Here is a 13573-nt window from a genome sequence, read left to right as displayed (position 1 = left end):
GTTTGCATCTTGTCTAGGGTTGCAGGTTTCCCCCACAGCACACCCCCAGCCAGGGATGCCACAAAGGTGAGGAGAGCATGTGGCAGTGCCTGAGCTTCAGAGACTCCCCTGCCTTTGCTCAGTGCAGGGGGGACAAGGGCACTTCTTCCTACCTGAGGGTGCTGAGGGTCTCGTCATAGTTGATGTCAGCAGGACTGAGAGCAGCAACCATGGCAGTCCTGGAGTTGCCCCCTGCACAGAAAGATACACCCACATCAGGGAGATGGTGGTCCCTGTGCCAGCTGTCATCCTCTACTCAGCATCCATGCCCACCACCCGACTGTACCCCCACCCGTCCTTACCCAGGTTCTCCCGCAGCAGCCAGGTCAGCACAGAGTCCCGGTAAGGGATGAAATCCGTCTTTTTCTTCTTTTTGTTCTGATGGGTGGAGAGCAAAGGGAAGGGTTGTCAGGCTGCCTGCTTTCTTCAGAGAGGTGACAGTTGGTCGCCAGCCGTGGGGACTTGGAGGATGATGGCTCTGTCTGGCTACTGCAACCTTGGGCCTCTTTGCTCAGGTCCACAGGTCCTGCCTGTGAAATGCCCTGATCTGGGGGGGATGTTTAAGGCTGGGTACTGAAATCCACAGGGTGAGGAGGATGTTGAAGGCTCTGTCAGCCCCTGGGAGAAGCATGGCTTGGGTCCAGGCACAGTCTCACCCCTAAACAACCCTGCAAACCACTTCCACCTGACTGAGCTGATAAACAACCCCCGTTTCCCCACCTGGACAGGGCACCTACCTTGTTTGGCCCTGAATCCTGCAAAGGAAGAGGAGAGACTGTTTAAGGGAGCTGCTTCCCTTCTCAGTGCCCACCACAGCTCCCTGGCACCCAAGTTGGGAGCAGCAGGTGCAGGTCCCAGTGGAGACAGCAGTCTTACCAGCTCCTTCCAGCTGCAGGGCTGGGAGGTATCTGCCCATCCCTTGGAGGTGGGATGCTCCATCCCTCACTGCTGAGCCCATCCCTGCTGGGCCCAGCCCCTTTCCCCTCAGTGCCACTGTTTGTCTGTGCTCTGGCTACATACCATTTCAGCCAGGGCAGAGATGACTTTCCCCAGAGTCGTCAAGGACTTGTTGATGTTCGCTCCTTCCTGAGGAGGAGAGGAAAAGCCCAGATGCTCAATGCTCAGGCCCCATTTCAGAGCCGCATTAAAGCCCAGGAGAATATAGAATTCCCAGCATGGGGTGGGGAAAGAGCAGCTGGTCTTACTGGATAACCAGCACCTCCAGCTGGGACCTATGGACCCTGGTGAAACAACCCTATCAAGGATTTTGGCAGTGCAGTGGGCAAGGAACCAGTGGGCAATGAAAGGAGATGTCTCAGCTGGGGATGAGGGGACAGGACATGGTGTACCCACTGGCAGAAGCAGACCTCCCATCAGCTCTCACCTTTAGCCTTGTGCCCTTGGCGCCTGTGGAGTCAGCTCGCTCGCTCCCAGCCAGGTCCACCAAGCTGATTTTGCTGACCTGCAGGCAGAGAGGAGGCTGTCAGCCCTGCAGGCACAGCAAACCTGACCCAGCATGAAGCCAAGACCTCCTGCAGGGTGAGTGCTTTGAGGGCAGCGGTGTGCTCTGCAAGGTCATCGCTGCAGGGTTTGGCCACGAGCAGGGCTAATATCCTTGTAGGCAGGGCTGGAGGCCATCAGCTGCCAAATATCCTGTCCAGGAGCTGGTCCCTCAAGGGGGAGCCCAACTCGTGCCTGGGACTTATCTCCCTCCTGTTCCAATCCTCCATCAGTCTGCACCACCCAGTTCCAAGTGCTGATGGTAGCACAGGAAGCCCTTCCTCGGTCCATGTGGGTTCCCCCAAGTCTTCCAGGCTCTGCTCTCACCTTCTCAGTGGTGATGTCTGTCTCGGCATCATGTCGCTTCTGCGTGAATATGATGTTGAACACAGCGTGGGAGCGGCTGCTGGTCTCATTCATATTGGTAGCAGCCACTGTGCTGCAGGGAGAGGAGCACAGGGAGGTGTGACACTCTGTGGGGGACACTAAAATGGCTGTTGATGGTGTCAGAGCTCATGCTAGGACAGGCTACATGATGGGAAGGCAAGCCTGAAGGACAAGAGAGGACTATGGGAGGAGGCATGCACAAGTCTAGGCTTTCTTCTTCTGACTCTAGTGCATTTTGAGATCAGGAAGGAGATAAAGGTAAAAGGAAGAGGAGGGTATCCAATGCTTAGAGAGAAGGGCACTGACACATCCAGCCCAGCTGGACTGGCAAAGCAAGGAAGTGAAGCAGGGCCTTCTAGAACTGTCTGCAAGCCCTTCAGATTCTGTCCATCTCCTTCCCCAACTCACCGGGCCTTGTTCCCAGAGTCCATGAGGTCCTGGATGTCATTGTAGGAGGTCACAGCCAGCTTGGAAAGGTCTTCAACATATGGGCCCATAAGGGGATGTTCCCGTACACGCAGGTTCCCCTTGTTCTTGGGGTTCAGGAGGTCCCTCACACGCTCGCAGTAAATCTCCATGTAGCTCACCTAGAGCAGAAAGCACAGGCAGGGCTAGCAGGACTGAGGTCCTGCTTGCCCACCCCACACCCAGGGGCCCCCCAAGGAGAGGACACCAGCACGGCTTGCAGAGGCGGGTGGGAGGCTGCAGCTGGGCTGTACAGGCAGTGGGGTGCCTACCTCCACCGAGTAGGACATGTTGTCATTCGTTGTGTCATTGATGCGGGAGAAGAGGTCCTCACACAGCTGCAGAGAGAAGAGCCAGGCTCAGCTCTCCACCAGCAGGATGCTTCTGCCTGGGGTGCCCAGGCCATAGGGATTTCTACCTTCTCACCCCGAAAACTAGAGCCAATGAGTGATGGATGGCTCCCAGGGAGCTTGCAGAGCCTCCCATGATGATCAGTATCCCTAGAGACCCTTTGTGTCCTCTGGGGCCAGCACATGGCAGCTCTTGGCCATTCCCAGACGCTGGCCTTGTGTGGCCAGACCATAGTCCATCCAGTCTCAGAAGTCTGAATGACCCTACACTCTCAAGTGTGGTGCCATGGCTGTCATGGCAATGCTGTGCCAGATCTTGCAAAACTTGGCCCCACTCCCACCCTGCTGCCCTCTTTCCTCCCAGCTCTGCTTTTCCTTTGGGCATGCCTATGGGACCAGGGGGACAGGTAGCTTTCCCCAGGCATACCTGTGGGATGATGCCTTGCTGGTCCTTCTCCTGTTTCCCCATCATGGTGTAGGATTTTCCAGCTCCCGTCTGCCCATAGGCAAAGATGCACACATTGTAGCCTTCAAAGGCATGTTGCAGCATCTCCTCACCAATGTCTCGGTACACTTGCTTCTGGGATGCATAGTTGATGTCTGCAGGCTGCAGAGAATACAGGTATATTGAGAAATTCAGCAAGCCCTCCCCAGCCCAGCACTCCAGGTGGGTTCAGACCTCCCAGTGCTTACCGTAGTGTGGGACCAGTAGGAATAGTCAAAGCTGAAGCTTTTTGGTGTCTCTTTAGGCTGCTTCGGGTTCAGGATAGCTGAGGACAAACAGATGGGAACATGAGGCCACCAGCCACCCACGGAACCCCTGACTCCCACACGCCACGCAGGAGGGGTGAGGGGTGATGAGGTTCAGTCCAGGACAGTCCTGGAAAGCGGACTGGGACCATCCCAGCTCTGCAGAAAGGTCCAGAAGCCCCAGATCCCAACAGTGCAAGCAGAGGAGGTGGATGCCATGGCAAGCAGAGCCCAGGAAACAGGGCAGAGCCTTGCCCAAACATCCTGCTGGACACAATGAGGGGGACTTGGCTCCTTCCCTCGAGTTTCTTGCTGTTGTGGCACCTGTCCAGGGGAGACCAGCAATGCCACAGAAGGGTCATAGCCTTCCTTACCCCACAGCTGGGGGGCCATGCCCAAAGCCCCCATGCTGGCACTGTTGGATGGGAAGAGCTGCAACCCCACTGCAGCTGCCCCAGAGCCCCCCAGCTCCCGCTTCCCCACGTCCCCAGCCCCAGCAGGGTGATTAATGCCTCGTGTCACAGCACCAGCAAAAACAAGAGCCTGCTTTTCTCATCCCCTGATGAAAAGGACGTTGCCATGGAAATTGGAGCCTGCATCACTGCTCTTCCTTGCTCAATGCTTTTTTTTTCCCTCATGTAGAGCATTTTCAGTGTTTCTCTTCTGAAACAGATGCGTCAGAAGAAACTCAAATCAGTGGGTAATCACGAGATCCAGGCACTAGCCATGTTGGGTGACATTGAGGTGACCTTGCAGGCCTGCACAGCACAGCTCCCATGCCCACAGCTCCAGCTGCTCACTGCCACCACTGAGGATGAGGAGGCCATAAGCCCTGAGGCCAACAGAGCTCCCTCCATCCCAAACTGCCCTGCCCCAAAGCTGGCATTCAACCAGGGCTCCCACCCACTCCAGATTCCAGCTGGGACCTTCCTGAGCAGCCCCAGCACAGTGCAGCCTGATACCGTGGTGTCAGATATCCAGGAACATGGTGTTATGGATATGGATGTTTTCTGCTCCAAATTCCAACTCCATTGCCACAAAGGATACTCCACTAGTAAGGGTCTGCCACTTCTGGCCTGACATAAGCCCAGCCCTGCACAGAACAGCAGCAGGGCAGGCAGGTGGAGGGTGGGAAGTGGGGTCAGGAAACAGCCCCAGCCATGAAACACAGCACAGTGCTGCTCAGACACTACTCACTGTGGACAAAAGCCCAGCTCCAGCACCAAAGAGGGGCAGCCACAGCCTCTGTGCCTGCCTACCCAGTGCAGGCAGCCTGACTTGGATGATCTGGATGACTGCTGCATCCCAGGCAAACTAATTACCAGGAGAAGGGGTTGGGAAGTGATAACTGGCAATTCTGCAGCTGCAAATGGGGATGCAGAGGTCCCTGGAAGAGCAGGTCTTTGTGGGCAGTGTGGGCAGCCACAGGGGCTGCCCAGATCTGATCCCTGCCAATGCCTGGCTGCTGTGCTGAGGGCATTGTGAAGAGAAGCAGGTGTAAAGGCTATGCAAGAAGTGGGATGGGGCATCTCTGATGGCTCCTGGCATTCAACCTGCAGCTCTGCCATGCCACCCAGTCACCTGTGCTCAGCTAGGGCCTGCCTCTGCCCTGCAGAGGTGGCCCTCACCACAGTGAAGAGGAGCAAAACTGAGTCCTGGAGCGGACAAGATGGGGACAAGGTGGCTGTTCTGCCTCCCAGTGCCAGCCCATGCTGGGTACGGGGCAGAGGAGCAGCTGAGGATGGCACCAAGCGGCTCCAGGCATCCCAGCTGCAGCTGCCCAGCTGTCACGGGAAACCAGAGACTGGGACATGGGGGAGAAGGGAGAACCCTGAGAGCAGCAATCTCCTGCCCTGAGCTGAAATGCTCTCCTCATGCCCCTGTCATTCCCATTTATTTGCCTGCAGGCAGGTGGATGTTGCTGGTGGAATTTTTCCTCTCCTGTGACCAGGCATCCAGGGCTTTTGCAAAGCTGCTGCAAAAGATTCATGCTCTGGGAAAATGGGATAACAAAGGCAAGGAGGGGTGTGGGGGTGAAGACAGACATACAGACAAGGGGGCAGGAGGGAAGAAAACTTCTGGAGATGTCCCTTGCCTTACCCTGAGGAGCCAGCAGCATGGCAGAGCACAGCAAGTGGGCAGGCACAGAGAAGGATAGAACCCAGAACCCACAGCAGAGAAAATAATCACCAGATTTTAAAGGCAGCAGAGCCAGAGAATATTACTGGCCTTGTGGGATCAAAGCCAGGGGTTCTGTCCTCACAATTTTAGTAGGAGTTGCCAGGAGAGGGGCCAGGAGTGTTGGTGCCCAATATGGTCCACACGGAGTGGGAGACACCATGGGAACAAAGCAGCAATGTTGGCAGCTATGTGGGTGGTTGTGGTAGCTGAAAGTTTGCAGGGAAAAGGACAGCAAAGAAAGGCTGATCACTTCCCACCCTGGTTCCTGGCCCCTGCTGCCCCCCACAGGGATCAGTACATACATTAGGTAGGAGAAGAACCTGCAGCCCCACCCTGGCACATGCAGGGGTCAATGCAAATAATCCTGTGAAGGGGACAAATTGCTCTCACTCCTCACAAACACGTTTATTTTCTGCTTCTCTGCAAGGAGCTGGGGAGTGAGACAGTCCTGCTCTGCTGGCACTGCTGGCATCCTTCTGCCTCCTCCAGCTGCAGGAGAAACAGGCCTCTGAGCCTCCCATGCTTGCTCCCCGGTCCCATGGCCAAGGGGAAGAGCCAGCAGTTTGTCCATTCATGGAGAAAATCCTTGCTGTCAGCAAAAGGCTCCTGCTCACAACCCTGCTGCTCCCCCAGGCTCAGGCAGGGGCAGGGGGTGGGGGGCCAGGGGCACAGCCAGGGGGTGCAGGGTGAGCAGGGGTGGATGGCTCTGCACAAGCATGGCCATGGTGGTGGGGGATGCCCGGAGCTTTTGACCAGGACTGGGGCATGGCAGGTCATGCCCACCCATCAGAACGAGAAGAGAGGAAATCTACCCAGGCAGGTGGGAAGCTCCTGTGGGACTAGGAGGCTTCCTCACCACAAGGGCAGAAGCTCTGCACCCCAGGCAGACAGAGAATCCCTGCCCAGCCAGCAAGGTAGAATCCCCACAGGATGCCACAGTCCAGCAGACACTGCCCCACAGACCCACCCATTCGTGCTCCCAAGGCCTGGGGGGAGCAGGTGGGGTCCCAGAGTCCCCCTGCACCCTTGGGTGCCCTCCTCTCCCCCCCGGGGTTGCCATGGCAGCCTGCCGGCGCACGCCGGGGGTGGTTGGCACCGGCGTCGCACCCACCATCGGTGACGCAGGCAGGGCGGGCAGGCGGGGAGTTATTTTAGACACTGTCCCATCTGGAGGCTTCCACAGCCACGGAGGGATTCGGCTGCCATTCCCAACAGCCAGAAGTTGTTATTTAAAGAGTGGCAAAGGCATGACAGGCTCCTTGACAGGACAGACAGTCTCCCAAGCCCCCATTCTACATCCTCCATCCTGAACACACCATTCCTGTGGCAAATCCTGCGCCTGACCCTCCATCCTGCTGCAGTTGCAGCTCCACAAGGCTCACAGAAGCAGGAATGGGTCCTGGCACACTGCAATGTGTGGTACTTGGCCAAGCAATGCTGTCAGAAGCCACTCACTGGCCCACACGTGGTTTCGAGGCCAGGCTGGATGTGACTCTGAACAACCTGGGCTAGCGGAAGGTGTCCCTGCCCATGGGAGGAGGATGGAATGAGATGGTTGTTTAAGTCCCTTCCAAGCCAAATCATGCTGTGATTCTTTTGATTCCCCCCTCATCACCTACCAGGGAATGCTGACCCATTCACTATCACTGAAATCCAAAGGCTCAGGGCCATGCGGTCCCACCACCACCATTTCAACAGCAGGACTGCAATGCCTCTATGGGAAAGGGGTCATCTTCCCCACATTCCCTCCTCCAAACAGCTCCAGGTTCTACAGGCATCAGCACCAAGGATCCCAGCAGCCCAGCGTTCACTGCTATGGCCAGACCACACATGCTTCTCCCCAGGCAGTACTCAAAGCCCCTCTGCCCCAAGGCACTCACTAGTGGTGCTTCCCGACATCTGGATAATGCATTTGGATTCCCGGCTCATCTCCCGGGAGTTGAAGGGCCGGACGCGCACCGCCACCTTCACTGATGCTCCCGCCATTGCGCTGGCCAGAGGTGGGTCCTGCTACCAGGGACCAGTGGCTGTGCTGCAAGAAGAGAAGAAAAGGGGGTTAGAAAAGCTTGTATCTGCGTGCCAATCCACATCTTGCAGCTGTGCAGGATGAATGGAAAGCCTGTGCGAGGAAATCTCCCAGGAACACTGTTTTGCCTCTGCCCAAAAGATGACATTTTGTTTCATCCCTCAATATGCCCACATTTTTCCTCTCCCTTCTCCCCACCGTATCTTGGGTCAGGACGCCCAGCTCATCCCCATGGCAGCACCTGGAGCCTCCATCACCTTGTGGTCTCATCAGTGGGTGCCCACAGCAGAGGACAGGGCCATGCAGGCACTGTTAACACCAGCATAACCCCCAAGGAGAGGTTTTCTATCCCAGGGTGCCAATGACAAGATAGCCCCTCATCTGCAAGCAAGCTCATAGACCCCTGCCCATCACCTCATTCTCCTGCCTCCACTCCAAGCCCAGAAAAGCAGGGGCTAGGCAGCAGGACAGGGTGGACCAGGGAGGAAATCGATGGCATTCCACTGAGAGAGGAGGCAGCTGTTAAACACAGCCCCTGGCATGTGGCTCCATTCAGCCCTTGCAAAGCAGACGTGTGGTGTCAGCATGAGCAGCCCTGGCAGGAAGCTGGTGGCCATTGCACTCGGCTGAAGTTCCCAGTTCACCGCTGTTTTGCCACTCCTTTTGCTAATAAATTATTGATCACAAATCCCACAAGATGAAACTAACTGCTTGCCAACATCTCCCAGCATAGTCATCTATCCCAACACTGGTGTCCAGGTGCTCCATAGCCCATTTCACCTTCCCCAAGCTGTAGCTGAGCCTCACTAGCATTGGCCAGAAAATGATGCTGGGATCCCTCTTTGACCCCTGCATCCTTTGGGATCCTTTTGGACCTGACAAAATCTGTTCCTGCCTTCTAACATCCATCCCTTCTTCTGTCTGTCCCTGCTCCCTGGCTCCCCATGCTGAGCCTGCTGGTGAAAGAGGAGATCAGGGCCCCTCAGTATGGGCTGGAACTGGTTCCTCTGGCATCCCACCTGCAAGGGTGTCTGCAAATTTCCTAAGGCTTTTCAAGCCTGGATTTTGTCTCACTCTAGGAGGAAGGAGATGAGGGAGGAATGAGCTAGTGAGCAAGAAAGGGCACAGCTCTGGTTACATGGGTTGTGACCAGAGGAAAGTGGAGCAGTAAGGAAAACTTGGGGGGGGGGGGTGGGAAAGAAAAAACCAAATCTATAGAATGGAAAGAGAAGGGGATGGTTTTAAAACTACCTGAGGTTTGACAGCTCTGGTTTCATTTCCAAGGGGGTGAGAGGAAACCAAGAACAGGCATACTCATGGTACAGTGAAAAAATTTGCAGTGAGGAAGTGTTACAAGCTCATCACTGCCCTTCAGAAACCCTTTGCCTGTTTTGAAAGCAAGCCAGCATGCCCAACAGCAGGAAGAAGACAAAGCTTCTCCTGTTAGAGTTCCCCAAGTCTCCTCTCACTGCCTTACTGGGATGGCTCTGGAGCTCCCACAGTGTGATTACACCCATAAATTCCACCAGTTCCAGAGTTCAAGCATTTGGTCTCAGGTTTTCTTGAGCTTGGATTATTTTAAGCAGGTGTTTAACACCACCCTTGAGTCCCCAAGCCAGCCAGTGGGCTGCCACATGCCAGCGGCCTCTGCCTCCCCACTCAGATGGGGGAAAGGAAAAATTTAACAGGAGTGCTTTGCCAAAGGAGAATGAGAAAAGTTGTTTTTCCCATGGAACAATGGGATATATTCCTAGATGGAAGGGCTGCATCTTCATGAGGCCATTGGCTCAAGCTGCTCCACCCAGTGGCACCACTCCAGGACAATGGAACCATCACTGAGCTAAACCCCATCAGCACCAGACAAGAGTCAAATGTTTTCCTCTCCTCCTGAGCCAAGACAGCTCCCTTCCACCAGCTCTGCAGCCTCTCCAGCTAGTAAGGCTATAAAGAGGTGGGTCAGGTCCCTGGGCTCCTGCCTCCTGCACAGCCACCAGAACAGCACACCCATCAGTGACCCCAGGACTGCCTGCTGGCTGGCACAGGCCACTTCATCCCCTGCCCTTATTCCCACCCCCCACACCCCCTCCTGCTCCTCCAGCCCTATCATTTCCCATGAAGAAGCTCCGGTTTCTCTGTTGTCCCACTTTTCCACAAGCCTCATCTTGCTGTGTAGCCTCCATCGGTGCTGCTTGCCCTCCTCAGGGCAAGGGGCAGGGACCTGCTCAGCCCCACATCCCATACCCCTATAGCCCACCCTCAATGGCCATGAGAAGCCCTTTCCTCACCAGCAGCCATGCACATGTCCACATCCCAGCATATCCCCATCTGGCTCGCCTTGCCCAGTGCTATGGGTTCCTTTCCCTGCCAGTATTCCCTGCTGCAGAGCCCAAAGCTTGGCTCATTTTCTACTCCATCCATTTTCTTCAGCTTCCTCGGTCAGCAACGCGCAACTTCCCTCTGCTCCTCTGCAGCTTTCCAGTCCCATCTCTGCAATGGCAGCACAAGGACCCCAGGCAACACTGTGTCCCCTTGGGCACCACCAGCAGACGCCTGCCCAGCTGCTTCCCAAGCTTCCTTCCCCCAACTCATTTTCCTGGCTGTGAGGAGGAATTCAGCCTGCACCCACATAACATGGGAGCACCATGAGCCACGGCGTCACCAGTCGTGGGCACTCAGCATCCTGCAGAGAGAGGGCCCAGGCTGCAATGGGCAGGAAGCACTCCCGAGCCCAGCCAGCTCACTCTGCCTGAGGACAGCCAGCTATTGCCTGTTAATCCACTGCCATCGAGAGAAATTCAATAAGCCATGACCAGACTTTTGCTGGGAGCAGGCCAGCACAGCAGCCCCACTCCCTGCTCCCTCCCTGCTGCTTCCCACGGCTACCCTACACAGAAAGGAGGTGGCAGAGGAGAACAGCCAAGTCCCCGGGGCCATGGAGCCAGGGGGCACATCTGGACCTGTCCCCCAACTCTGCAGGGCATCTCTTTCCCCCATTTCTGTGTAGCCTGCTGGCTCTACCCATCCCTGCGGCACACTGGTCACTCCTAGTGAGGAGCAAAAGACCTGGAGAGCCATGATTAACTGGATCAGCTAAGATTAATTGGGCAGAGATTAGCTAATGAAAGCTCACTTAAGTCCAAGGGCTACCAATTGGCAGCCTCTCCAGTGGGGCAGCAACCATTGTCCCCAGGTGCCACCCACTGCAAGCCCTTCCCTAAAGGATGCTAACAAACAGGCCATGCTGCCAGTCCCCCAGCTCCAGGACATGACAAACTGCCTGCACCCAGGGAAATCCAAGGTGAGATTCCCTTTGTCTGTGCACATCCAACCCCATCTCACCCCAGTGGTGAGGGTGGACGCCCCATCTGGCTGCACCACTGTGTTCCCAGAGGCTGCCAGGCTTTGTTGTAGAGAGCCCTTCCCCTGCATCCCTTACTGGGGCCCCTGAACTCTGCCTACAACCACAGGGCTCTGCCCTGCCTGTAGGGCAGCAGGGGACACCATGGTGCCAGATGACATGGCACCATCACTGCCTGCCAGCCGAGCTGGGGGCGCTCCCCTCTCACCTCCCACCCCGCACAGGGCAAGAGGCCATGACAGTGCAGTTTTCTCCAGAGCAGCACCTGCAGCAGGGAATCGACTCAGAGGACAGTCCAGGACAGAGGCAAGTGTCCCCCATACCCAGCTGAAATCCAGCTCCCTACTTCCCCAGTGCCACCACCCACATCTGCCCTGTACCTCCTTGCCTCCTGGCCACCTCAATGGGGGACACAGCTCTGGGGAAGGGTTTGCCATGAGAATTGCCATGCAGATTCAGTTTGCAGGTAGCAAATGTAAGGGTGCAAATGGGTTTCGCTCCCCATCCCTGATGCAAAGGCAAATAACTCCACCCCCGTCCCTGCTCTCTCCATCCTCTCTTCCACACGCTCAAACCCACAGCAGGAAAAAGCTGCACAGAAAGGCAGAGAGCTCTGGTGGGTGACAAGCCTGGCTGGACATGGAGAAAGGAAGGCAGCCAGGGAGGGGGCAGACACCAGGTTCCCACGCTGCCCAGGATTGGGGGCTACAGCTCTGGCCACACGCAGGGAGGCAGGGGGTGTGGCAGGATCTATGCCAGCGCCAGCTGCCACCTCCCAGACAAAATGGAGGTCAGTGGCAGCATGCAGAGATGGCAGAGCCACCACACCCCTGGCCGTACCCGGGGGAGGGAGGGGTCTGCTGCCTCCCCTGCCCCACCAGTGACATACAGGCCACCTGCAAGGGGCTGGTCTGGGTACTGAGGCACGGAAGGACGGCTGGCTGTGGGGTGCTAAGGATGATGCTCGGCTGATTCCTTGTCTTCCCTGAGCCCCGCTGCTGTCACACGGGACCGGAGAAGGAATGAGAGCCCAGCTCACAGGCAGTCTTCAGAATCTTTGAAACGGGTCACTGACCTCTGAGGGAGGGGGAAGAGACGGAGGAAGCAGAGAAGGAAGACAATGGGGCAGGTGCAGGGCTGCTCCGTGAGATCCTGAATGACGAAGCATGGAGCTCTGCACCAGCCCTACGCACTGGGACCAGCCCCTCCAACAGCCAGCAGGCACTGTGCTAGCCCACGGTGACATGGCAGCCCTTGTCCAGCTGCTCCCCAGCGCAAGGTCAGTGGCAGCTGCTTGTCCTTGGGGGGCAAGAAGAGCCTCAGCATCGCAGCACCATTGCCAGCCACCCCTTGGCGAAAGACCCAGTGGGGGGGCATCAACCACTCCCTCCAGCGCTGTCTTAACTCTGAGCATAATGATGATGACGCAAGATGGCTCAGCTGCATGACCAGAGCCACCTGCCCCGGAGGCAAGAGCAGGGCTGTGGCTCTGAGGTGACATGGGGTTCCCGTGCCCTCCGCCATGGGCGGCGGGGTTGGCATCTTCCCTTTCTGTGCTCAGATGCAGAGGCATCGCCCCGTTCCCGGGCAGAACCCCCCGCGGAATGGATCCTTCTGGAAGACGGGGCGGCCCTCGCCGGCCCCCGCGCTGGGAATCCGCGGGCAGTTCCCCCCCACCCAAACTCCGCGCATCGCGGGGCCCCGCAAAATGGCCGGCGGCCGCAGCCCCCCCGCACCGCACCCCGGATCCCCGCGGGTGGGCATCCCGCTCTCCCACGCCCCGCTTCGTCTCTGCCGAAGCTGCGAGGGGCGGCACCGCCTCCGCGGAGCAGCCCCGGGCCCCCACCCGGCCAGCGACCGGGGGCGCGGCGGGGCTCGCCAGTGCCAGGCGGTGCCGCCCGCTCCTACCTGCGATGGCCGTGGCCGGTTCTGCGGGCGCAGCGCTCAGTCGTGGGCGGGGGGGGCCGGCATGAGGCCGAGCCGCGCAGCGCGGTGCGGTGCGGTGCTGCGCTGCGCCGTGCGATGCGGTGCGGTGCCGGTGGGAGTGCGGGTGGTGGCAGTCCCGCCCCTGCGGTCCCCGCCCCAGGCGCTGGTTGGCCGCCACCGCCACCGCCGCCGCCGCCGGGGAGGGGACGGGGGGACCGGGAGGGCGCGCGCGGGGATGGAGCGGTGACGTCAGCGCATCCCCCCAGCCCCGGGCGCGCTGCGGATCCGCCGCAGGGGCGGGGCGGGGCATCGAGGCAGCCGGCAGCCGTCGCCTGGCAACCGGCATCGGCCCGGTATCCGGTACCTCGGTGAGCCGGTACCCCGGTACCTCGGTGACCCGGTACCCCGGACCCGTATCCCGGTACCTCGGTGTCCCGGTAACCCGGTACCCTGGTGACTCGGTACCCCGGATCCGTATCCCGGTACCTCGGTGACCTGGTACCCACACCCGTACCCTGGTACCTCGGTAACCTGGTACCGCGCACCCGGACCCCGGTACCCTGGTACCTCAGTGACCCGGTACCGCGCACC

The 13573-nt window shown here is 58.0% G+C and overlaps 1 protein-coding gene across 19 annotated transcripts in view; it reads right to left on the bottom strand.

The window, feature by feature from the left end:
• The window catches only part of KIF1A (kinesin family member 1A), a 40502-nt gene extending 27375 nt beyond the window's left edge, over nt 1-13127 (bottom strand). For 8 of the 19 annotated variants that reach the window (XM_071567011.1, XM_071567012.1, XM_071567014.1 and 5 more), the window contains exons 1-12: nt 12965-13126; nt 7553-7704; nt 3435-3511; nt 3169-3348; nt 2664-2729; nt 2335-2513; nt 1867-1978; nt 1424-1501; nt 1060-1125; nt 777-794; nt 342-417; nt 153-231 (exon numbers count right to left, since the gene is read on the bottom strand). In XM_071567011.1, the coding sequence (XP_071423112.1) occupies nt 153-231; nt 342-417; nt 777-794; nt 1060-1125; nt 1424-1501; nt 1867-1978; nt 2335-2513; nt 2664-2729; nt 3169-3348; nt 3435-3511; nt 7553-7658 (1037 nt within the window). In that variant the 5' untranslated portion in view covers nt 7659-7704; nt 12965-13126. Of the gene's footprint in view, nt 1-152; nt 232-341; nt 418-776; nt 795-1059; nt 1126-1423; nt 1502-1866; nt 1979-2334; nt 2514-2663; nt 2730-3168; nt 3349-3434; nt 3512-7552; nt 7705-12964 lie in introns of all 19 variants that reach the window. The other 11 variants (XM_071567003.1, XM_071567004.1, XM_071567005.1 and 8 more) reach the window with 2 other exon arrangements.
• Nucleotides 13128-13573: the final 446 nt, after the last annotated feature.

The sequence above is a fragment of the Pithys albifrons genome, chromosome 11 (assembly GCF_047495875.1).
Source record: "Pithys albifrons albifrons isolate INPA30051 chromosome 11, PitAlb_v1, whole genome shotgun sequence".
NCBI lineage: Eukaryota > Metazoa > Chordata > Aves > Passeriformes > Thamnophilidae > Pithys > Pithys albifrons.
Note: the sequence above shows the minus strand (reverse complement) of the source record. Positions and strands in the feature narration are given on the sequence as shown.